The sequence below is a fragment of the Nannobrachium achirus genome, assembly GCF_963921795.1.
Source record: "Nannobrachium achirus genome assembly, chromosome: 16".
NCBI classification, from domain to species: Eukaryota; Metazoa; Chordata; class Actinopteri; order Myctophiformes; family Myctophidae; genus Nannobrachium; species Nannobrachium achirus.
In genome coordinates, this window is record NC_137823.1 from 54,482,592 (window position 1) to 54,508,790 (window position 26,199).

Genomic DNA, 26,199 nt, shown 5'->3' on the forward strand with positions numbered 1-26,199 from the left:
TCACACACAAACACACACAGGGGGCACACACAAACACACACACACACACACACACACACACACACACACACACACACACACACACACACACACACAGGGGGCACACACACACACACACACACACACACACACACACACACACGCACACACACACAGGGGGCGCACACACACACACACACACACACACACACACACGCACACACACACACACACACACACACACACACACACACACACACACACACACACACACACCACCGCTCAGTTCACACGAGTGTGATTTTTTACTGTTCTTTTGTATTCCTTGTTACTGTGGGTGTTTTAATTTATTGGTGTCTTCTCTGCAACTGTAGAGCTTATTTTTATTTTATTTTTGTATCTCTGCAACTGTAGAGCTTACTTTTATTGAGTATTGTGTATCTGTAAAGCACTCTGTGCATTCGTGCTGTGAAGATGTGCTATTATATAAATAAAGTTCATTCATTCATTCGAGTCCTTGCCAAAGTTTGAAGTCGGTCGGTTCCATATATGCACATGGCCATATATGGGCATAGTGGTCGGATCTATGGCTCTGGACAACCGTATTTCCATAACATGCCTATATTTTGGCATATTGGGATTGTTTATGGTTATGTCTGAGTCAGAGTGAAGTGGCCGTGGTGCACCGGCCGGCCCTCCCTTTGAAATGTGCCATGTTCTTCCTAGGTTCTTATTAGGAAATAAACGATTCCATTGTTATTTGATATAGTTACGTCAATTCTCTCTCTATCTCTCTCTCTCTCTCTCTCCCCTGTCTCTCTGCCTGTTCTATACCTGCCTAGCTGCCTGCCTCCTGTGTTATATTTTTGCACAGACTCCGTTGGTTGGTTTGGTTCAGACACCAGGCCAATGTAAATGTTGCCTTATGTTTCATGCAACCTTGTTCCTTGCAGGGGCAGATGCACTCAGGTCTATTTGAAGACACACAGAGGGAGGGGGGGTTCTTGGGTTGATAAGGGTGGCTGTCGCTGCATATGGCTGTATGTTTTGTTGTGCCAAAGCACTGTTTTTAGATGCGACTTCACCGAGCAGACAGGTCTGGCATGACGGAGAGAGAGAGAGAGAGAGAACACATGCATAATCCATTACCGGGATATTTTGTGTGTGCGTGCGTGCGTGCGTGCGTGCGTGCGTGCGTGCGTGCGTGGCGTGGTGTGGCGTGCGTGCGTGCGTGTGTGTGTCTTTGAGTGTAGGCATGTTTGTGTGTACATGGTGTGTGTTATCGCTATCTCATTTTGTCTGCATATGTTGCCTGTGTGTGTGTGTGTGTGTGTGTGTGTGTGTGTGCGTGTGTGTGTGTGTGTGTGTGTGTGTGTGTGTGTGTGTGTGTGTGTGTGTGTGTGTGTGTGTGTGTGTGTGTGTGTGTGTGTGTGTGTGTGTGTGCGCACGTGCACATGCATTCATGTATGAGACAAGGCCCATGTGTGCGCTTACATAAACCCTCAGTGACATGCCAGGCAGCCAGAGACCCAGCCAACACACGGTTGCTACTGCCTCCAGGCACACGAGCACGCACACACGCGCACGCACGCAAACACACAATGCAAATTGCATTCATGATTTGGTTCTTCCTCTGAGCGGTGTGTGTGGTTTTATTAACACATGATGTCAGCATCAAACCATTCATTTTAACAAATTAGTGGTTAATGAATTACTGGTCCCTGCATGTGCTTTCAAATGAAGATTTATAACCATAATAATCGAGATATCTTTTCTCATATATCAACGAATTGACGTGAAGAAAATCCCTGTGTATACACCCTGTATCATACTTTGTTGTACAATGATGGTGTACAAAATAAAGCCTTGCGATGTGAGCCTGTAGATGTTCACAACTTGTTTTAAATAATCGATCATTAATCGTAAATCGAGGCCAAATTTGAAATAATAGTATATTCATTTGAAGTCATATCGCCCAGCCCTAAGAACAAGCACTTTTTGCACTTTTCAATGTATTCCTTCCCTGTAGGGACATGTTCCAAAGTCAATTAAGAGACTGAATTATTCCTACCCATAATTGTATTTAGCTGGTAGGCCTACTGCTGTACTGTATATATTCATGCCATCATCTCTGTCCTCCTCCAAAGTGTGAGGGCGAGTCATGGTCGATTAATGTGGAATAACTGTTAGGCAAAATATCTATAGCAAAATGAGAGAAAGGAGTAGTCAAGAAATAGACAGATGTCAACATTTAGTACATATTTGTGGCCTTCAGACATCCTAAGCAGCACATGTTATTCACTTCAATATTAGATTCTTTATTCCGCTTTCATTTGGTAGTATATTGTATAGCCTGGCACCATACAAACAACATCTAACAGGGGTGAATGTAGACATAGACTTCAAGCTACTGCAGGATAAATAGGCTGCATGAATGCATACATCTATGACCTTCTTCTCTGGTCAACATCTATAGGGGGTCAATCTGGTCTTGAGGAATGAGCATCTGATTCAGTTTCACATCAGGCTTTCAAGGACAGACACATTTAAGGGAATCAGAATAGAATTATAGTGAACATTTCCCCTTACATTAATGCACAGCAGCATTATAAGTATATATGTATATAAAAAAGGCCTATATATATGATATCCAAAATGCCAGACGATATCTTGTCTCGTATCACAATATCGATATAAAAGGTCTCTAGAAATGTATACAGTATATCAGTGTTAGATCCGCAACATGAACCCTAGCATCCCTATTCTGAGGGAAACAAACAAAAACATTAATTCACACTGATGAAAGAGCTGTCAAACTATTCTATGAAGCTGTCTATGAAATCTATGAAAAGGTTTGATGTGCAACGCAATGTTATTAAATGTTTAGCGAGGGTCGAAAAACATTGAAGACCCCTAGTCAGAGTCAGACCGATGACTGATTTATGAGGTACACTACTAGTAAACAATCCTGACCCCCAGCACCTGCTTTTACTGCTGTTACAAAATGCCCATCTGGTCGCATTGACACTGTGACAACTCTAATTTACCTCAGAACAGCAGGGGGCACTATAGAGTGCCCTCTGCTGCCCAACATTATATTCATTTCATTTCAGCCACATTTCAAACACAGGAGGTAGACAGCTAGGCAGGTATAGAGCAGGCAGAGAGAGAAGGGGGAGAGAGAGAGAATTGACATAACTATATCAAATAACAGTAATAACAGTTTATTTTCTAGATAAAAAAGGAAAAACATGAATGCACATTTCAAAGGGAGGGCCGGCCAGCGCACCACGGCCACTTCACTCTGACTCAGACATACTGTAACCATAAACAATCCCAATATGCCAAAATATAGGCATGTTATGGAAATCCGGTTGTCCAGAGCCATAGATCCGACCACATATGCTCATATATGGTCATGTGCATATATGGAACCGACCGACTTCAAACTGGCCATGCGCATTGGCAAGGACTCAAGGGAGTGTGATGCGCCTGCCGAATCGTCCGGATGTGTGGTTGTCCATAACCGGCAATCCGACTGATATTTCCATATTGTGGGCATACAGTATATGGATATCCAGTTGTCCAGAACCGCCGATCCAACCAATATGCCCATGGGCTTAACAATACAGGGCATGGGCATATACTAATGACATCAGGGATTTCCATATTTGGGGTGTAAAAGGGACACAGTCACACAGACAGATACACAGATCTCCATATGGGCAAAAAAGGGACACAGACAAACAGGTTCAACAGGTATTCTGACATTCCTGACATTCCGTTACTTGACCTTGCATATTAGTCGATACAGCATACCATTCCAGGTTAGTTAGTTTCACCTGATGCAGAGATGTCAAAAGGCAAATTAAATGTTATTGGATTGGTGCATAGACTTGCATACTTGCAGTGCAATCACCCGATCCAGCATTCTAGGCTTTATCAGAGGCATTTCTGATACTATTATGAGCATCAGAAGAACGTCAGTTTGGCTTAGTAAGATAAGTAAAGTCAGTGCACCTTGTGTGGTTCTAATGGCATCTTAAGCTCATAATCAGACTACAATGGCGACCACTCACTCACTCACACCACAGGACAGCAGGAGGCAGGATGTGAAGGAGGGAATGGAATAAAAGGGAGTGGATGAGAGTTGGGGAGAGAGAGAGAGAGAGAGAGAGAGAGAGGGAGGTTAGAGAGAAGCAGAGAAAGGAAGAGAGTGCCAGTCTGCCAGAGATGAGAGAGCTAGATACACGGTAGTAGAAAGAGAGATAAGAGATGGGAGAGATAAAGACTGTGAAAACCAAGAGATGAGAGAGAGATGGTAACTATTAATAGAAGCCCTGGAAACATTAGGAGATTATAATTAGGCTGTATGAGTACAGTATATGAACAAATAAAATGGAGAATATTTAAACTGTTTTAACACCATACCTTAACACAGTAGAACAAAACATAACACTAGGTCAAACCCCTACTGCACAACACACATACTGTACTGTATCATTAGTAAACTATCATTTCTAAATGTATACAATACTAGCAACAACCACACTAACGTAACTGCCCTATTATTGTCACAAGAATATGCAGAGTTGTTTTCTTGAATATAATTATATATGTGCCACGTAATCCATGAAGGCCATGGCCGCCGTGCCCCTTCGGTTTGGCCTTATGCCCCTTTCCTGTCAATATGTGTTTATAGTGTCTTTTGTTGTCATTCTGAATTCTCATTAGGAAAAATCAAGAGTGCACTAATGTAACCAGGAATGGGGTTGATTTAATTTTAATTACAACCAGCCAATCAGGAGAAGTAAACTCATCCTGATTTGCCAACGCAGTGTAAAGCTGTGCCTGAGAGACTTCCTCCTCATCATGTCACAGAGTTGTGCTCCGGCAGATTATCAAAGCCAAGAACCAGTGGCAAAATGGTGGGCAGCTGGTATCACTAAAAAGAGGCCAACATTCATCCAGTTCAAGGAACCCAAAAACATACTGCAACTCCCTCTGACTCCCTATTACTAGCCTGGCGGGGCCCGACGTTATCTGTGTTCATTCCTTCCACAGTATAACGTCTGGCCTTTGGCCTATTGGCAGCTTGAAAAGTGGGCGGGAGTACTTGCCTTGACAGACAGACTCCTCTAACCAATCACCATCTCTCAGCCAGTCGGAAGAACGGCAAACAAACACGTCTTTTCGGCCGATAAACTCCACTAGCGCATCCTCCGTGTTGCTTTTTAATTGTTGTAATTGATTCCAACTCTGAAATAACTGCACTTATTGGTTGTTTTATGGTTAGAGCGTTAACTGTTACACTTTTTGCATCGAGGGCAGCTATTGTTGTTTTGAAAATGCTGCAGCCTGCAGCATGCATCTACGTCACCGTCTACACATGGACCAATCAGGGAAATCTTTTCACTTGTTGTCAGGAAGACTACGTTTGTTGTGCGGAAGCATAGTGCGGAAGCAGTCACTGATTGGCCCCGATCAGAGAATAATCGGTATACTCGCTGCCAATCAACGGAAGTCCAGACGTTATACTGTGGAAGGAATGAGTGAGTGAACGCAGATGACGTCGGGCCCCGCCAGGCTACCCTATTACATCTTCAAACCAGTCCTGATACGATGATTCTGTTTAGTCCTGGTATGAACCTGACAAAGGACTTTGTACAAATACTAGCAAAAGTACCAATAAAGAGTTACAGTATGTGAAACAAACTGCTTTTTTTTTTTTTAATGTATTTAGAGAATACAATCCAGCTTAGACTAGTTTGTAACTTCCTTCTGAAATATTCAAGAATCAAGTGTGTGGACAGCCACAAATGGAAAGACTTGTTCTGATTCCTGACCGGGTTCTGACCCTGTAAAGTACCAAGGACCTCAGCTCTACACTAGAAACGGAGGGGGAGAGAGATTACTTCCGTTTGGTCCGTTTGGTGTCCGTTCTTTCTCCCTGTCCGTAGGCTAGCAGACAACACCCAACCCAACGTATTAAAACCGATTAAAACGTACGCATGAACTACCTGTGGCGAACTTTTGTGGGGGCAGACTGGCAGTAGTGAGTAAAATAAGTTTTCCTCTGCAAAAATAGTGGAAAGATGTCGTTCTTCAACGTCAATATAATATCAACCATACCGCTATGGAAAGCTCCGTGGCGTGCCGTGAACGGCGTTCTCATCAAGAGCCCATGGTAAAGAGAAACGGCAGCAGTTCCTTGCTGCATGCGGTTGACAACGTGCAGTGTGAGCGCAAACGCATTCATATGCAAAATCAACCAAATTATATGTGAGAATTCAGCCTTAAATGAACCAACCATTTGTAACAGAAGCCAAGACCTGGCCAAGGGGATTCCCCGTAGGATGAGCGGTAGATGTTTCCCATTATGGGAAAGCCAGGTTCAATTACAGGCTGTTACACCATGACCTAGCTATGATAGGTAGTGAAGCACCTTGTGTTCCCACATTTTACCCTCTGTAATTCTCTTTCACTTTCACTCTCTGTTTCTCTCTCCCTGTGTTTGTGACTCCCATTCTCACCCTCACTGTGGTGTACCATAGTTAAGTGTGAAATGGGGGTAATCTGGCCTAGCCTCTTGTCTCTCTCTCTCCCTCTCTCTGTTTCTCAGCAGCCTAGCTGGGTGCCAGACACTGGGTTATACCAGTAAGACGCCTAAGGGCGAAAAGCGACCATCTGTCTTGGCCATATATGGATTCTGTCATCTGACATCATCATACATACATTTCCTTTCATGCCTATATATGGAGATCCCTTTTATGCCCATATATGGAGATCCCAGCTGCTCTGAGTATCTGACATCACTGTGATGTCACCTGTGATGTCACAGTGATGTGTCAGCCTTTTATGCCTATATATGGAGATCCCTGCTCTGAGCGTCTGACATCAGGGGAACCACAGTGTCAGGTGTGACATACAGACAGAGATACGGTCAAGCTGTGACGGTTCACATACTAAACTGCGATCTACGGCCGTAATAAATACCCGAACCAAGGCAAATAAATGAATGGTTTAATTTTTATGCATTCAAATTTGATATGTTCATAAGCAGGGGAACAAAGCCAATAATGGATTTGTTAATTAATTTGGCACTGGTGCAATTTAGAACTAGAACTGCACTCTGTCGAAGTGCCAACTTGCATCTTGTGCGTGCCATGTATGGCCTACTTGTGCACCAGCAGAGCGCACCATGAGGTGCGCTCACCACTCGTGATGCCAGTGACATCACTACTGGCATCACCAGGAATGCTGGTCACACATTGGCTGTTAATGATGACATTGCCAGATATGCTGGTCCCTGATTGGGCTACGGGCTTAAACACACACAGCTACCTACTGTACCTACCTACAGTACCTGTACATACCTACATACGTACACAGCCGAACACAGTACTTGCAAACTCTGCTGGTGCAAATAATAATGCATTGGCATTTTTGATCCGTTCATTTTAGTTAGACCCTTTTGATTCAACTTTAATTGGCATAGATCAATATAAGCTTTCATGCGAAGAGTAGCAGGGACCATGCACAACCTATCTTGAAGCCTTTTTTAGGGTAAAACTATCCTATACTAAAATTGGCTGATGGGAGGACCTCTGACGTTACTCTGACTCAGCCATAGTTCCCATTGACAATCCCACTGTATATCATTACTCACTTTCCATGAGTAATGATATACTACATATTGTTTTAAATAAACTACTGTAACAGTGAAATGTGGCCTGATGATGTTCACTTCCAACCTCCACTACCAATATAAGGCGGGCTTTCATAGAATGAATATAGAATACTCCATTTGTTCGCTAGTGTTGTCCCACTGCCAGGAGAGGACCCGCTGTTAGAGTAGAAGACTGAGAATTAAAGAGATCCAGTAGAGAGAGAGAGAGAGAGAGAGAGAGAGAGAGAGAGAGAGAGAGAGAGAGAGATGGGGGGAGAGCCTAAGCAGCATTGTCTTTCTACAGCGACTCTCTAACCTAATAAGGGTTGACTCCAAAGCGCTGCATACAGACTGAGATAGCCTCTCTATTGATTACCGAGGGCTGTTTTATTTCCCTTAGAAAAAGCCAAGGTCACCTTCCTTGCCTGACAACAAGTGCTATCTATACATACACACCAGTATTATTTCACCTCATAGTTGCTTACAGTACTCCACTCAAAGGCTGGTTATCCAATACCATGTATCACTATTCACTACAGTAACTGGGTAAGGCCCAGGTAAAAAAAAAAAAAACAAGTGACGTGTGCATCTGGAGGTTACCTGCATCTGCCTCCATTGGTTGTGTAGGACCACATAATAGGCACAGACCCACCATGGGACTTGCTGCTTGGGAATCAATACCTCTGCTTTTGATTTCTAGTCATGAATTTCTTATCATCGGTGGGGATTTGTTGTATCCCTGTGGTCTCTTCTGGTCAGACTGGAATAATGTATTACTTTTGGGAAATGTAGACTATTATGTTTCATATCGTCGTTGTCGTTCGGAAACCTTGTATCTCCAAGTTTCAAATGAGTACGTTCTTTCGCAAAGTAAAGCCCTGCTTCATCATACAAGGCTGTCGCACAAAAGAAGTGAAAACAGCAGATCTACGAGCACACAACGCCTTGCAGTGCGAGGCGGTGTGTGCTTGTAGATCTGCTGTTTTCACTTCTTTTGTGCGACAGCCTTGTATGATAAATGCAAATGATAAATGCAAAACGAACGGTTTTGGACATACAAGGTTTTCACCCGACAATGACGATATATATGTTTGATAATATCACAAATGTGAAACAATTTTTATGCAAACCACATCAACTCTGACACCTCTATTTTGTGCAAAGGAAACAAAAGCATGTGTGTGCGTGCACATGTTTGCAGTGCGTGCAGTGTGTGTGTATGCGTGTTGACCCCAAGCCAGTCCGTGTTTGCAGTCTCGTCACATCTGCTTATGTAATCCGCCAACTCAGAAATTCTGTGGGCAATTAACAACAATGTCTGTTCTGAAATGCAAAGCGGAGTAACACTGTTTGCTCTCCCTGCAAATTGCACTCTGCTAATTTGTCGTTGGAATTGCCTCCCCCCGAGAAACCTGACTGGCTTTGTGCATCAGGGCTACGCTACTAAGCTAGTCTCACTTAGCCAGACAACTATTCCGCAATCTGCTAGAGTCTGGAACTACGCCTCCCAAAATCCGAACACGGAAGCTGGCATCTGTTCGTCGTTTCCTTTCATAGATTTGCACGACTGGAAGTGACGAGGAGGCTTCACTTCCGTTCATGATCAGAGCTTCCGTGACCGGAAGCATTTGAAAATTGTGGGAGGCAACAGCCTGGTCACACAAGACTATGGCTAAGCTTAACGGGCATGTCCTGTTTTGGCTTAGCGATAAGGCGAAATACAAGTGTACTAACAGCCTTCAGGCGATGGACGACTCTCTCTCTCTCTCTCTCTCTCTCTTTCTCTCTCTCACACAAATAAAATATATATAGGCTATTAAGCCTACTTGATTCATTTAACAATAAATAGCCCAAGAACGCGTGGCCAAATAAAAACATAGCCTTATAAGCGTCACCGTTTCCACATCAAATAATCTCTCTCTGTCTCTTTCTTTCTTTACAAGCAACGGGTCCATAAATATATTTCCTATCCTTATCAGGTTGGAAATGTGAAGCTAAATTAATAAATAACCTAAATAAAAACAATAAAATAATGCATAGGCCTACTCACAAGTCCCAAATGTTGAATCTAGCATAAAGGCATATGCGTGTGAGCCATAACTTTATATGCGGTGGCGCATGCTTAACAAGAACAGATCTAACAGCTAGCTTGCAAATCTGTTCTTTTTAACCACAGGATTCATTTTGCCCTGAAACATAACAGCCGTGCTATAAGGAATCCTATACTGTACTATCAGACAGTAAGCTTGCAAATCAGTTATTTTTTTTGCCTTATCGGCACGGCAGAAAAGCGTGAATGGAAATTTGCATGTCGCCCTATCAGTACGGTAGGAGACCCTGTTTACTGTCAATATTCCAGGATGACCTCCCACTTGGGTAATGACGCCCCCTGGCGATCATTCAGAGAAACTACTTCAGCTCCCGTACTAACGTAGGTAGGAAGGGCCTGTCACTCAAACCGGAGTGACCCGCCTCCAGGCTATATAAGCCCCCGGAGGCGGAAGTAACATCCTCTTTTCACTCTCTGCGATATCACATTCAGATAAGTTGAAACTCAGCCTTTGTATTATTATTCTTCGCGCATTAGCCTAAAGCGGTGGCATTGGAGTCGCCCACCGGCGAGTGTTGAATTAACCCGTACTTAAGAATACTTATTCTTGTCCCGTCCTAAAACGACGGTTATTTCCTTCTATAACAAAGGATTATTACTGCTTGTTCAGGCCTCCGCCGAAGCAAGCGTGGCATAGCATTAGCCGTTAGCTTGTCAGCTCGTCTGCTCTTTGTTAACGTTAGCTACACTGCTTACCGCTTGTTCAGGCCCTGCCCGAATCAAGCGTGGCCTAGCTTTAGCCGTTAGCTTGTTAGCTCGTCTGCTTCTTGTTAACTCTGGTTACAGTGCTTCGCCATGGATCCTCTGGCCTTCCTGCCGAGGCAATGTCCAGGCTGTCCAGGACTCATCGACGGACAGGATCTTCACCCTCTCTGTGTCGGCTGCATGGGCGTTGCACACGCCTTCTCTGCACTGAGTCCTCAGGGGAGAGCAGGACCCTTCTGTGACTTCTGCGTGGCCTACGACCACGATGTACTGGTACACCGGTTCTACCTAGCCAGGGCAGGCCTCGGGGCCTGCGCTCCACCAGGTGGGTCCACTGCTCTCAACCCCACAGCCCAGTCTTTCCTTCCCCAGGCGGCCCGCACCGTTGGTCAAGGTGCGGCGCTGCCTTCCGGAGATCCGTTTGGCAAACAGCGCGCCATTCCAAGTCAAGATGGCGCCGTGCTACATGAGACACCGCCTGCCGCGCAACCGACCGCAGCTAGCTCCACTGTCACTGGAGCTGGCGGGTCTGGTGAAGTCGCCGCTAAGAAGGCGACCAAGAAGGCTAACATCCCTCCGGTAGCCTTTTCCCCTTCGGGCGCGGTGCCCAAAAAGAAACGCTCGGATGTGACCGTCGGGGACGTTCCCCTCAACGTGAGCATCACCAAAACAGTCCAGACTTTCAGGCGAGAGTCGGACCTGAGCTCCTGTCAGAGCGAGGGTTCTGGTTCTGAATACTCTGGATACACGGCCGAGGAGGAGGAGGACTCCGTCGAGGACGATGGTTCTCGACTCACGGTCACAGTGAAAGGTAAGGCCCCTGCGGCGCCAGCACGTCAACTGGACGCCGCAGGGAGCTCCCAGTCCTCCTCAGGCACCACTGCCCTTCCACCCGCCAGTCAAGCGGGTGAAGCGGGAGCAGAGGACGTCGATTCTGCAGCAGAAATGCTGGATCATCTCACGGTCTACATGAGAGCTCTTGCCAGAGTTGGAGAGGAGTTGCCACCTCCTCTCCCCTCTGAAGAGGCCGAGGATGATGACGAAATGCCCGGGCAGGAGCCTTCGGTTCCCGCCCCGTATGTCCTCTCCAGGCTGCCGCTGGTGAAAGGATTCACCAAGGCCCTCCATTCCTCATGGAAGACACACAAAGACCCCAGGAAGCTGCCTTTTTCTGTGTTGGATTTGGTTGGCGGTGCGGAGGCAGGCATGTCCACCTGCCCTAACCTGGACCACCTGTTGGCACAATCCTTTCTGGGTTCCGTCAGACCCCAGTACAAGGATGTAGGCACGGCTAAAAACGGGCCGTTTGTCGGCCCCGTCGGCACCAACCCGCCGGGGTTCACTGTCCTGGAGGACAAGCTGCAGTCGGACAGGGCTCGTAACGCCTACCGGTCCGCTGCTCTGGCTGCTAAGGACCTTAATCTTATCCAGCTCTTGCTAGCTTCCACCAAAGACCTGGTCAAAGGTCTGCCCACGGGGGAGCACACTGCGGAGCTAAACACCCTATTCGACATCATGCTGAAGGTCAATTGGCATGCGGTCAAGTGGATGGGCAGGTCCATGGATTATAACCTCCAAGCTGAGAGAGCCCGCTGGCTCGACTATGTCGACCTCGAGCCTAAGAGGGACGTGGGCGAGAAGCCTGTGGGTCCTCGCGGTGAGATGTATAAATCCCTCATCAACATGGAGAACAGTCCCACCACCCTCATGGGCGGCGGTTTGGAGCTGCTGCAGGGCAGAGTCACGTTCTTTAAGGCTGCTAAGGACATTGTCGAGTCCACCACAGTGCCACAGGAAGAACCGCAGCAAGCTAGGAGGGCGTCCCGCTCCTCCCGCGTCAAGGAAAGGGGCCGCTCTGCTTCTTTTAAGAAGCACTCGTCTTCCTCCAGGGGAGCCTCTGCAGCCAGGGCGCCTGACAGGCCCCGCAGCAAGGTTGTGGTTCCCGAGCGCGCTCAGCCGCGCCGCCCGTCCAAGGATGGCAGGCAGCAGTCTTCCTACCGCGGTGGCCGCGGTAGGGGACAGCGCAAATGACACTCGGAAGAGGGGGATTGTGCTGGGGCGGGGGTCCGAGGTGTCTCTCGGTCCCCCTCCCCCCAAACGAGGGCGTTTTTCTGTACCCCGTGTCGGGGAAATGAAAATGTTGAATTTGATGCCTCCTGTGTCGGCAATAAATATGTTGAAAGAGCAAAGTCTGTCTCTGTCCAACTCTCTCGCACTAGCACAGACGACCCCATCGTGCATGCCTCCTGTAGTAATGATGAAGTCCTGTCAGGACTCGATAATCAATCACAGGTTTTATCAGCAACCAGTAATGTTATTGTCAAACAATTATGTGGTTCCTCAAGCGCGCGAGTGGGATATCCCTCGCGTCGACAATATGACTCCTTTATGCATGCCTCCTGTAAGAATGATGGAGTCCCGTCAGGACTCTTTAATCAGTCACAGGTTTTATCAGCAACCAGTAATGTTAACGTCAAACAATTATGTGGTTCCTCATGCGCGCGAGTGGATTTTCCCTCGCGTGAGCGATGCTATGAATTTAACCTTGAGTCAGAAATTCTGTCGGCCTACTATGAGCCCGGGTCAAGGGACAAGCATAAAGGCCTTAGAGCAGGTATTAAACGTAAAAGTTCCTCTCCTGTCAGGGGAGAATGCTTTAGTTGTGGGCGAGTCTGTTTATCAGTCGAATCGCTTTGCTCTTCCTGTTGCTCTATCGAGCGAAAACCGAACGCTTCCGGTTTCACCGGATACGGATTCACTAGCTCCCCGCTTCCGGTCCGGCCGCAAAAAAGCTCCGCTAGTCAAGCGGTACAATCAGAAGGTGTTCCCGCCTTGCGGCCTATTGAACCCCTGCGCTCCGCATCCGGGTGTTCCGGATACGGATACGCAGGTTCCCCACTTCCGGTCCCGCCGCAAAATAGCTCCGCTAGTCAAGCGGTACAACCAGAAGGTGTTTCCGCCATGCGGCCTATTGAACCCTTGCGCTCCGCATCCGGTCGTTCCGGATACGGATACGCAGGTTCCCCACTTCCGGTCCGGCCGCCAAAAAGCTCCGCCGTCACGGAAGCACAGTGGTGGGGTTTCTCTCGCTCAAAACACGCTAGCACGCTGCGCGCGCCAGTGGAAGTTATGCAACCCGAGCCATTGGGTATTTCGAACGATAACCAGGGGTTACAGGTTACAGTTCGCAGACATACCCCCGCTTTCGAGCAGGGTTATTCATACCAGGGCGCGTGGTTTAAAAGCAAATCTTTTGAGAGAAGAGATCAGCTCCTTGCTAAGCAAGGGTGCTATAGTGGAGCTGGACAGGACCCAATCCCGCATGGGATTTTGGAGCCGTTATTTCCTGGTGCCCAAAAAGGGGGGGGGGCTACGTCCCATCCTGGACCTAAAGGCACTAAACGTGTACCTGAAGAAATACGTTTTCAGGATGCTAACTGTACCCACCATGTTACGGTCGGTCAGGCAAGGGGATTTCCACTGTTCAGTGGATCTGAAGGATGCTTATCAGCACGTCCAGATTTATCCCCCACACAGGAAATTCCTACGGTTCGCCTTCGAGGGTCGCCTGTACGAGTACACAGTACTCCCTTTCGGTCTGTCACTGAGCCCGAGGGTTTTCGTGAAAGTGACCGAAGCGGCCATCGCCCCGCTGAGACAGCAGGGCGTCAGGTTGGCGACGTACATCGACGATTGGATGATTTCAGCGAGCTCCGCCCACGAAGTGGCGCGTCACACACAAGTGGTTTTGGCTCACCTGAAGGCCTTAGGTTTCATAGTCAACCACGGCAAGAGCATGCTGACTCCAGCAAGTCGTCTTACATTCATTGGGGTCCTTCTGGACTCATCCGACATGTCGGCCCGTCTCTCAGAGGAGAGGGTGGACAGGTTTCGGGAATGTCTCGACTCCTTTCAAGTGGGCCAGGAGGTCACTTACAGGAGTTGCATGGTACTGACGGGAATGATGGCTTCCGCAGTACATCTGTTGCGTTTGGGCAGGTTTCATATGAGACCTTTTCAAAGATGGATGTTATCCCTCGGGATCCCGCCCTCCTTGAAGTACAAGAAGGTTACGGTTTCCCCTTCCTGCGCGATCGCCCTGTCTCCGTGGCTGGTGGAGGGGTTCCTCACCAGCGGAGTCTCGATTGGCGAGGTGGTTTCCCGCAAGTCGATCACGACAGACGCCAGTCTCAGTGGATGGGGAGCCACTTTCGAGGGGCGCACAGCGCAGGGGCTTTGGCCTCTGGAGATGAGGGGTCGTCACATCAACTATTTGGAGTTGATGGCTATACTCCTGGCGCTCAAGCATTTCGAGCCTTGGATTTTGCATTGTCACGTCCTGGTCAGGACAGACAATACGACGGCCATGTTTTATGTCAACAAACAGGGGGGCCTGTCGTCGTTGCCACTGGACCGTCTGGCTCGAGAATTGACGGTTTGGTGCTTGTCGCGCCTCAAGTCGATCAGGGCCTTACACGTCCCAGGTCTCCTCAACAGCGGAGCAGATCTCCTGTCCAGGGGAGGTTCTCGCTACGAGGATTGGTCTCTCCACCCCAGGGTGGCGAGCCAGATTTTTCGCAAGTTCGGTCAGCCAGTGGCGGACCTGTTTGCGTCAGCGGAGAATACGAAGTGTCCGTTGTTCTTCGCGGTGAAGGGCAGTCCTCCCTTGGGGTTGGACGCCTTAGCGCACACGTGGCCGAGAGGTCTACTGTACGCGTTTCCCCCCTTCGACTTAATCCGACCCACTCTGGAGAGAGTCAGGAGGTTCGGTCTGGAGATGCTCCTGGTGGCTCCCTACAAGGGCACGTGGAGGTCGGCGATCGCCCCTCTCCTTTGCGAACCGGGTTGGCAGCTGCCTCAGTGCAGGGATCTGTTGAGTCAGGCCAGGGGGGAGATCTTCCACCAAGACCTGCAGGTCCTAGACCTGTGGGTTTGGCACGTGAAAGGTTAAACCTGCTGGCGGCTGGTTTTTCTTCTGAAGTGGTTGCTACCATTCAGAGTGCTAAGGCGCCTTCTACGAGGGCGTCTTATGATGGAAGGTGGAATGCCTTTGAGGACTGGTGTGAGTCGCGTGTTCCACCGGTGGTGGCCCATGTGGCGTCAGCCCAGGAAATTCTGGAATTTATGCAGGACCGCTTGAGAAGTGGTCTTGCATTTTCTACCCTTAGGGGGTATTTGGCGGCTATTAATGCCTGTCACCTGGGGGTGGCGGGCAAGGCACCTTCTAAAGTCCCGGAGGTCATCAAGTTCATGCAAGGAGTTGAACGTTTGAGGCCGGTGACTAGGTCTTTGTTCCCAGTTTGGGATCTGCAGGTGGTTCTAGGGGGCCTATGTCGGGCTCCCTTTGAGCCGCTTGTAGGGATGCCTTTGAAACTTTTGAGTTTCAAGACGGCTCTTTTGCTGGCTTTGGCCACGGCTAAAAGAGTTGGTGACCTGCAAGCTCTCTCGGTGTCTGCGGAGTGCATGCAGTTTATGAACAATGATCTCAAGGTGTTGCTCAAGCCTCATCTTAAGTTTGTTCCTAAGAACATGGTGGTTCCTAAGGAGCCTGTTGTTCTTCTGGCTTTTCATCCTCCTCCGTTTGTCTCGGTGGAGGATGAACGGCTGAATTGCCTTTGTCCTGTCAGGGCATTGAAGGCCTACTGTGACAGGACTGCTGGTTCTAGAGCTTCTTCTCAGCTCTTCGTGGAAATGGGCAATGTTCTTGTCAGAAAGCCGGTGTCTAGACCCACTCTTTCGAGGTGGATTGTGGATGCTATTAGGCTGGCTTACTCTAGTGCGGGTGTGGAAGTGCCGGCGGCACTTAAAGCCCATAGCACTAGAGGTGTGGCTACTTCGTGGGCACTGGCAAAGGGAGTCTCCGTTCAGGAGATTTGTGTTTCGGCGAATTGGTCTTCGCCTTCTACCTTTGCAGCCTACTATCACCTGGATATCGAATCCTCTTCGCTAGCGCATTCGGTTCTGGGTGCAGTTGCCTCCTCTACGTCATAGAGGAGTCGGATCTTCCCCTCCCACAGGTGGGCATGTAGCCACCTGGGGTGTTTTGGGGGGGACCCTGTGTTTTCCTTATATAGTGTGTCTTACTTATAAGGCGGACTTGTCCTTTTCATTTAGTTGAATGAGGCGGACTTCGGTCTGTCAGGGTCTCTCCTTATTTTCTCAAGCCTTCACACCCAGGTCCGGTGGGCCTGGGACCTTCTGGGTGATGGGTCACGCCCGTTTGGGCTGTGCTCACCCGTATGAGGGGTGTGTGGGGGTATGAGAGTAGGTTGTGGCTTAGAGGGGAGTTTAAGAATCCCAAGTGGGAGGTCATCCTGGAATATTGACAGTAAACGGTAGGTTCCGTACGGAACCATTGTTTACTTAGATATGGAAGGATGACCTCCCACGTAATGCCCCTCTGTTTCACTGAATGTGGCAGAGAGTGGTATTAAGAGGATGTTACTTCCGCCTCCGGGGGCTTATATAGCCTGGAGGCGGGTCACTCCGGTTTGAGTGACAGGCCCTTCCTACCTACGTTAGTACGGGAGCTGAAGTAGTTTCTCTGAATGATCGCCAGGGGGCGTCATTACCCAAGTGGGAGGTCATCCTTCCATATCTAAGTAAACAATGGTTCCGTACGGAACCTACCGTTTGTACATTTGCCCCTGTTAGTCCACTTCGCCTTATCGCTACGTCGCCAAAACGGGATTTCACCAAGCCAAACACTGTAAAAAGCTCTATATGTCATAATTATTGCCTCATTTTGCTCTGCGTCTCGGTCTGTCTATTGCAGTTCATTTGACGCACACCATTCAGGTCTTGTGGGAGCCATTGTTGCACACACTCTGTGAACTCACGCACGCATGCACGCACGCACTCACACGGACACACTACATATCGCTCACGCTCATCTGTCACAAAGTCAACCTGAAAGAGACACCAATTAAGGATTAAATTAACTGCGACCTACGGTCGCAATTAGCCACAAGATGCACATGTTCCTCGCTGGGATTGCAACATGAATTCAAATGTAGGACACTTTGTAATTAATCTGGGACACCCTATTCCAGCAGAGGATTAGAGTGGTGGGCATTGTAGCTGGGCATTTGCCAGCTTGAAGTCCTGGAGTGGCTGCATAGGGAAACTGAATAATCCACTCTCTCTCTCTCTCTCTCTCGGTTGTTACCTTGGAGTTACCATTGAGCAAGGCACTGCAATGGGGTCCAGGGACCAGCAGGAATCCTAGAGGGGGGTTTCTGGGGGTTTCAAATGAGTCATATACAGCAACATCAGTTTAACCAATTTAACCCTATGTTCTATTCATATATCAACAAACAATTTAGAAAAACCTTTAAAAAAATTTGAACAATCTATACTATAATTTTGCGAATGTCTGAGTGTCTGAGTGTCACAGCGTTTCTCCTCAGTGGCTGGAGCAATTGATCTGAAATCGCATCACCATTAGCATATGAACACACCTGACATAACTGTGAAGCCCGTTTGTCACTTTCACAAATCGTATGCTGTATATTAGCATTTTTATGGTGTATCTACTATCTATTCTGCATCTAGCATGAGGCACATCTATTCTGCATCTAGCATGAGGCAAAATGTTTAACCAGCTCTGTGTGTGTGTGTGTGTGTGTGTGTGTGTGTGTGTGTGTGTGTGTGTGTGTGTGTGTGTGCAGGCAGGCGGGTGTGTGTGCAGGCGGGGGGGCGGGCGGGCTGGGGGGGGGGGGAACAGTTTCTCTGTAGCCATTAAACGAAACGGGTTTGAGTGAGTGTCTGTCTGTCTGTCTGTCTGAAACAGCGTTTCTCCTCAGTGGCTGGAGCAATTGATCTGAAATCGCATCACCATTAGCATATGAACACACCTAACATAACTGTGAAGCCCGTTTGTCACTTTCACAAATCATATACTGTATATTAGCATTTTTATGGTGTATCTACTATCTATTCTGCATCTAGCATGAGGCACATCTATTCTGCATCTAGCATGAGGCAACATGTTTAACCAGCTCTGTGTGTGTGTGTGTGTGTGTGTGTGTGTGTGTGTGTGTGTGTGTGTGTGTGTGTGTGTGTGTGTGTGTGTGTGTGTGTGTGTGTGTGTGTCATTAAACGAAACGGGTATTTCTTACATTGATGCTCCTACATATTATCATGCAAGCACCAGTTAAAGTTACTTTCCATCCCTCATATACTGTATGCACAGTGCACATCCCATAACCCACACACTGCACATCATTTTGGAGCTCATATCTTTGAACGGGTAAGGGCTAGTTTGAATAATTTACAAAAACCTTTCTTAATGGTTTCCCTGACAAAAACAACAATTCAAATTTGGGTCCGCGGCCAAATACATATCAACTTAGGGGTCGTTGACATGAAACCACTGCTCAAAAAGGGGGGACTTTTGCTTTATTTTTGCTCTGACTCCGTATCCGTATCTGCTTCTTCGTCGTGATCAAGTTACATTTGGGCTGCATGCAGACATAAGGCATCACACAGATAATGTCTGTGTCTGGCTTAGTGGCTTGCTCAGCATCTACCTGTCTGTCTGTCTGTCTGTCTGTCTGTCTGTCTGTCTGTCTGTCTGTCTGTACACCGTGTCTGGGGAGATGGGGACTTCTCATAGAAGATAATGCTGAATTGTCGTTGGCACACACACAGGCATAGTACACACCCCTCTGCAGCAAAAGCCTTGCGGCGTTGCGAGAGAGAAGCTCCAGAGCGAAATCCATCTATCTCTATTTATCCAGGTCAGTGTGTGTGTGTGTGTGTGTGTGTGTGTGTGTGTGTGTGTGTGTGTGTGTGTGTGTGTGTGTGTGTGTGTGTGTATTGTTGCCCAGCATTGTTGTGTAGATGACCGTCACAACAATGCTCCCAATCTAAGCCAAGGCTAGCTGTCGAAGCCCAGTATAATACAATCTCTCCTCATCTAAGGCTGACAAGCAGAGATTTATTGTGCAAAGGAGGAGACCTCTGCATGCCATCCGTCGGCTCGTTTTTCACATGAATGTGGCCTACAGACCTGCTAATCTGCATGGGGCCACTGTAGTGTACACAAGATAAACAGAAATAGAATACAACAAAAATACCACTGTGCATGTGATACAACTGAATGTGAGTTTCAATGTTACACATTGCTTTATGTTCACAACTGGCCTGAAATATTCTGTTCCACTCCCATTCGCAGTTACCACAACCGTGATCTGATCACGGTCATGAGTTTAAGCATGCAAGACTGGATTTTACTGGCATTGCAGTTGACACAACTACAGATAGATGCACCAGTTTTAAGGAAGAAAAGATGAGAGGCAGAAGCTAGTAGAATAAAGAGGAAAAGAGCGGGAACAGTGTGCTTGGATCAAACTGCACATTTGGCTCACATGCAGGCACACAGCCCAGTGGAGGTAATGCTGCACTTAGCACATTGGCAGAAAAGGCATCTGGACAATATTGTCACAGGTGTAGAGTAGCAGCATGTGAATACTGGGAGATCTAAAGACATGCTGGGGAGAGGGGGAGAGAGAGAGACAGAGAGAGGAGGGGGTAAGGTGTGCAGATAAAGACAGAGAGAGATAGAAAACGATCAAATACTCCACCTCTTAGCGCACAGGTGTAAGACAAACCATACCCATCTCACGTACGCCTGCACACACAGAGAGAGACACACACACATGCACACACACTCACACGCACATTTCTCGTATGAATGTAGCAAGGCTAATGAATAATGAATGTATTCATACTCTCTCTCTATCTCTCTCTCTCTTTCTCGCTCTAGCTCATTCACTTTCTCTGCCCCTCTCTGCCTTTCCAATCTGTCAACGACTCAAACCTCCAAACCACCAAAACCACTACATGTAACTTTATTTATCCTTATTCAGAATGTTAAGGACATAGAAACATAGACCCCTCCCGAACAAAAGACAATAAACAAAGCACACAAACCAAGAAGTCGGACAAACAAACAAACAAAAAAGGGTGCCACGGCCATACAACACATACTGTACATGTAGTCATGTACACACAAGCACTAATTGTTCACAGGAACAAGCCGTCCTGTTAATGCAAGGTTGCCCGTTGGATTTAAATAAAGCCAGCTATCACTGATACACTGTTGCCTAGAAACACAATAGGAGATGTCAATAGGCTGTGCACAGCAGCCTGCAAGACCCCTTGTAGGCTGTGAGCGGGTGTTTCCCCCTTTGTGTGCCTGATGATTTCCTTCCCTCCCTGTCTGCGCGGTGATTCAGAGGTGACTCCAGCGGATCTGTTTGTGTGCTTCTGGCTGTCCCCTTTTATCAGAGCAATTCCCTGCTATTTCCCAGGTGTCCTTTGTTATTTCTTCAGTTTGCCTTTAACTGGATTGGGGGTGGTTTCAAAAGGGTTTTGCAGGAAAAAAGATGGAACACATCCTTTGGCAGATATTGGTTACCTTTATATATATATATATATATATATATATATATATATATATATATATATATATATATATATATATATATATATTCTTCGTATTTGTTTTCTTTTAATGCTCTACTCAAAAGATTACAGTAATTTGTTATATTACCTACTGGAAATATTACAGTAACGCGTTCGATTTTAACTTGTTACTGCCAAATCTCTATAGTCCACTCAATCAATGTGATTACAATGTTCAAGGATGCCTTGCCAAGTTGCCTGTGTTGTGCATTGTAAGCTCCTCTGACACACGGGTGAATAATGTGCTGCTGGAATTATAGCTTATGAAATATAGCTTTTTGACACTTCAATGTACTGTATTTGGAAGAACAAAACAATATGCAAAAAAAGAAATGTTTCCCCTTGATTGAGACAGGCATCTGAAAGAGAGACAACACTTGGGGCAGCCGCAGGAGAGAAGGGTCGGTGGGTTTCTATCCTCGGGCTAGGAAGCAGGCACGTGCACACATAGACATCAAAGGGGGCTTGAGCCCCTGCCCTTTTATCCGTCTGTAAAAAGTGCCCTCTCCAGACGTAAATGTAGATTTGCTATGGTGAAAGAAATGCAAATGCCCAATGCATTCAGGAGACTTGCCTTGTCCAAACTCTCATGAACATGAATGCAGCATCTTATGTTGAAAGAATTGCCCACACTGTTTAGAAATCCATGCCATTACGCCACATCTCCAGTATTTTCTCGATGATGTTTAGTTTAGTGTGGTATCAAGCACCGAAAATAGCCGACCTCCAAGCTCAAAACCCGTCGCAACGCAACGCGTTGTGAGCTTGGAGGTCTGCTATTTTCGATATTATCACCAAAAGGCCCTTTTAGAAATGTCAGCCCCTGCCTCTCCTGCCAGGAAGACTACATGCGAGGGGGGGGGGGGGGGGGGGGGGGGGGGGGTTTGGGTCCGGTCTATGATGAGGACCGCCTCCTGACAATGGTCTGAGCGACTAAAACGTTGCTTGGTTTTTAACGGAATCAAGTATTCTTTGTGACAGATACTGTGCCAGAAAGTATGCGCACTTCTACTTCACCATCAGTAGACATAAGTGGATTCTATACTTCCATATCTGTTTGAGCCTTCAGTGAGTTCCGGTGGCTTTTATCAGAGAGCGTGCCCATGATGACCTCCTGTACTGGGGCAAAATCTTATGTAACTACAGTACAGCGACTTTTGGGTTGTGAGGCATTTCTTCAGCTAAGCTAAAAGATTAATGTTGGTTTATTCTTACCCTACTCAGAAAGCCAGGCTTGTCATAGACTCGTGTGAAGTCAGAATAGTCAAATGATACTCAAGGAGGAATCGCACGCTTTGAAGTTGCCATGAGATATAATCACGTTGTAACTCACTGGGGGACAGATTACAAAGATGAAATATTAAAACACTCTCTCTAAGAACCGTATCAGATCAGCTGCAGGTTGATTGGAGCAAATTAATAGCATAGATAATTCATGGGTTTATTTCCAGTCGTTCCTTGTGACAGGGACGTGCAGAGAATGTTAGAGAGGCAGGGCCTTTTGGTGAAAATATTGTAAATAGCAGATTTCCAAGCTCACAACGTGTCACACTGCTTCACGTTGTGGGCTTGGAGGTCGGCTATTTTAGCTGCGACGCGCTGTGAGCTTGGGGGTCGGCTATTTTCGGTACTTGATACAACACTGAACTAAGCATAATCAAGTGAATACAGGAGATGTGACATGGATTTCTATTTTCTACACAGGGGGGCGGGGGGGGGGGGGGGGGATTCTTTCAACATAATGCTGCGTTCAAGTTCAGGAGAGTGCTTTCAGGTATGGCATGGAAAGAGGGCATTTGAATTTCTTTCACCACAGTAAAAACTGCATTCATGATCTGGAGAGGGCACTTTTTACCTTTCCCTTTGATGTCTATGTGTGCATGTGCCTGCCTTGTGAAGAGTCTGTACAGTGGCTCATGCTACGAAAATGTCAACTACAGTAGCTAGTGACTGCGGTGACCAAGAAGACTGTCAAAGCCAACATGGGCGTTCATTTTGTACACAAACATATTGTTTTGTTTGTGTATACATACAATTATTTTCACACCTGAGTATACATGTGCAACCAGCTCAAAACTAAGAATTTCTCAGAAGACCAATGTTACCCAGCATTAAGCCCTTTGCACACAGGCGCGTTTATCCGCACGGATAAAACAGACAATTTCATTTTTTTTAAAGAAAACAATGATTCTCTACGACCTCATGCACACCGGATCCGAATTAGCCGTGCGACGAGTGGCTGCGGCCGAGCGTTTTTTTTTCTTTTTTTCTTTTTCTCGATCGAACCCAGTTCGATTTGTCTTGTCGCATGCGGTAAAAAACTCATCACTCCTTTTATGACTCCTTTTGGGATCCGCAGTGCCGATTCCGCACAGCATTGCACACCAAATCCAATGCGTTTTATTCATGCAGCAAACGAAAAAAAACGCAACTGTCCTGTGTGCAAAGGGCTTTACTTGGATTTCTATGTTGTTGATGATCTTTTCTATTGCATTTGACTATAGGTATATTGTACTCAAAATAATCCACTGCATGCTGTCCTTCTCAGCTCAACTCTCTCTTCTCTCCTGACACCATAATCATCCATTTACAATCCTTTGCCAACACTCCCTCCTGTGTTCTGCCGAACTCTAATGGACTGCACTCTAACTAACTGTGCTGTGTGCACCAAAGTGAATCACTGCTGATCACACCAAGTTGTGTGTGTGTGTGTGTGTGTGTGTGTGTGTGTGTGTTTGTGTGTGTGTGTGTGTGTGCGTGCGTGCGTGCGTGCGTGTGTGCGTGCGTGCGTGTGTGTGTGAGAGAGAGAGTGGGCGTACACGGGCATGCTGTGCATAGAGTCTCTTGGCAGGTGAACAGTCAGTCAGCGGTGAGTGGGTGCCGTCCAGTGTTCCATTTTGCGAGAGAAATAAGCAACCAGGTCTAAAAGAAGCGAGTAGGCCACATGAGCACTATAAGCCTATATGCATTGGATATTTAAAAATAAGCGACCTACAAGCTCACAACGCGTTGAGATGCGATGAGTAGTGAGATTTTAGATCTGCCATTTACTAAAGAAAAATATTTTTAGATGGGCGGTCCGTGGACAAATACAATTTGGGGGTCCTTGACGTGAGAATGTTTGAAAACCACTTTTTTTTTGGAGCTGTGTGAAACACAGGCTCCCTATACGTGGCTGTGTGGGTCTGTGTGTCTGTCTGTCTGTCTGTCTGTGTGTCTGTGTGTGTGTCTGTGTGTATGTAGCCTGAACTTCCTAAACTTCGGCACGCCACTAGTCCCACAGTTTTGCCACCAAACACTCGCGCCATATGTCAAATCGACCGGCTTACTCGGGAATCGTGGGCTATTACTTTTCTAAGAGAAAGGTTCTATAGTTTAATTGATATTAATTTATTAGTGAATTAATTTTCCCCATTGACTTAGAATGGGAATCGCAAAAACTCACATTCAATTATTTGTCTCTCGCAAACCACAGGGGCTACAGTTTCAAGACTTGGAGAGGAGGTTCATAATGATTTCAAGGATTAAATAAAAAATAATTGTGTCATTTGGCCTCATGGTGGCGCTATAACACCCCACTTTACGTTTTGGCCTGTAACTCTTGAACCGTAGGTCGGAAAATTAAAAATATTTTTTCCCTGGATTCCTTGGGTCATGACGCATCTCCCCATATAGGCCACGCCCATTTGCGCCATGATAGATTTTCCGCCATCTTGAATTTTCTCCAAAACACACTTTTTGCTCCTTTTCCTACATATTTTCTTCAAATGTCACAAAAATCGGTACACATGATCCACACACACACACACACACACACACACACACACACACACACACACACACACACACACACACACACACACACACACACACAGCTCCACTTCACACGGGTGATATTTTTAAACAACATTTGGGAAGCAAGCCCAAATAAGCACCTGCACTTTAGAAACAGGCCCAAAACAAGCCCAACAAACCGCAACTACCAATAATTACCATAAGACTCCCTAATTGGGAGATATGCAACCATCACGTCGCATACACAAACTTTAGAAGGCAATCGTAGTCAATCAGGAGGGAATATGGGAAATGGGACAGATCCATGTTGATGACATGGCGTTTAGAGATACTGTGTACCGCTTTGCGTGATTTTAGGCCAAAATCTGTAGGAGCAGAGTCCAAATATGTGTTTGGCAAGAATCGGCCTCATGGTGGCGCTAGAAGAGGGCCATGTGAGAAATCAGGGGCCAAGGAGTGTGTGTGCAAAGTTTGGCATGGATAGGGGCAACGGTGGCGGAGATATGAGTAAGTTGCTTGCAATAAGCAGATATGGCAATTGGCACATGGGCAACCCTGGTGGGTGGGTGCTGTCTTTAGTCGTACCTTCACATAGAGCTGCTGGAACTCGTCCAGGTTGAGCCGGCCGGTGGGGCAGTCCTTCAGGAAGCCCTTGTACCACTGCTTCAGCTCGTGCTCGTTGAACTCTGTGCTCTTCACCAGGTCCTCCATCACTTCGGGGGTCAGCTTGCTGTTCTGTTTCCCCATTTTGTCTGCCGCCGCCAGGGGGAAGGGCACGTGCACACACAACAACACAAAACACAGACGCAAGGCACGCACACACATGGACAAACGGAGGGGGAACACACAGGGGAACGTGTACAGACGGAGGGGTCGTGCAGGCAGGTACGCACACGTGCAAGGACACACACACACACACACACACACACACACACACACACACACACACACACACACAGTTAACAAATTAGGTCAGAATTTGTATTTTTCTAAATAAGCACAAAAACAAGCTGAAGGCTGAAAGATAAATCTGTTCACCTAAGAAGCTTTTTACAATGCGAGTCTGGCGTGCACGTGATGTGCGAGTGTACGGCAGAGCATTGCTGTAAAATGAGTGACTGCGACACGGTTGATGTACTCTGGAAATTAAACGGCTACAAAACCAATCCCCCAAAACATCAATCATCCCACGTTTCTAAGTTTTGATCCCACGATGAACTGGTTATGTTTGGATCATTGCACTGGGGGATGAACAACCACCGGCACAATGCTATCTTTAAGTGTGTACTCTATTGTGATCTGTTGTGATCATCCCTCATCCCTTGTGCTATTTTTAACGACAGTGGACACAGCCTATGTCAATTTTGTATCATCTCCTTCACTGAGACAGACGGCAGGAAAGCAGAGAGGGAGACAGCATGGTTCCAGTGTGTCTTATCCACTACAAAGCGTCCTTGTGGTTCTGTAAGTG

General features: G+C 47.0%; 1 protein-coding gene across 2 annotated transcripts in view; it reads right to left on the minus strand.

Annotated features, from left to right (window-relative positions):
- The window catches only part of LOC308300663 (visinin-like protein 1), a gene marked incomplete at both ends in the record, with an annotated part of 49,017 nt that extends 23,542 nt beyond the window's left edge, over positions 1-25,475 (minus strand). For both annotated transcript variants that reach the window (XM_080744546.1, XM_080744545.1), the window contains one exon: positions 25,314-25,475. In XM_080744546.1, the coding sequence (XP_080600672.1) occupies positions 25,314-25,475 (162 nt within the window). The remainder of the gene's footprint in view (positions 1-25,313) is intronic.
- Positions 25,476-26,199: the final 724 nt, after the last annotated feature.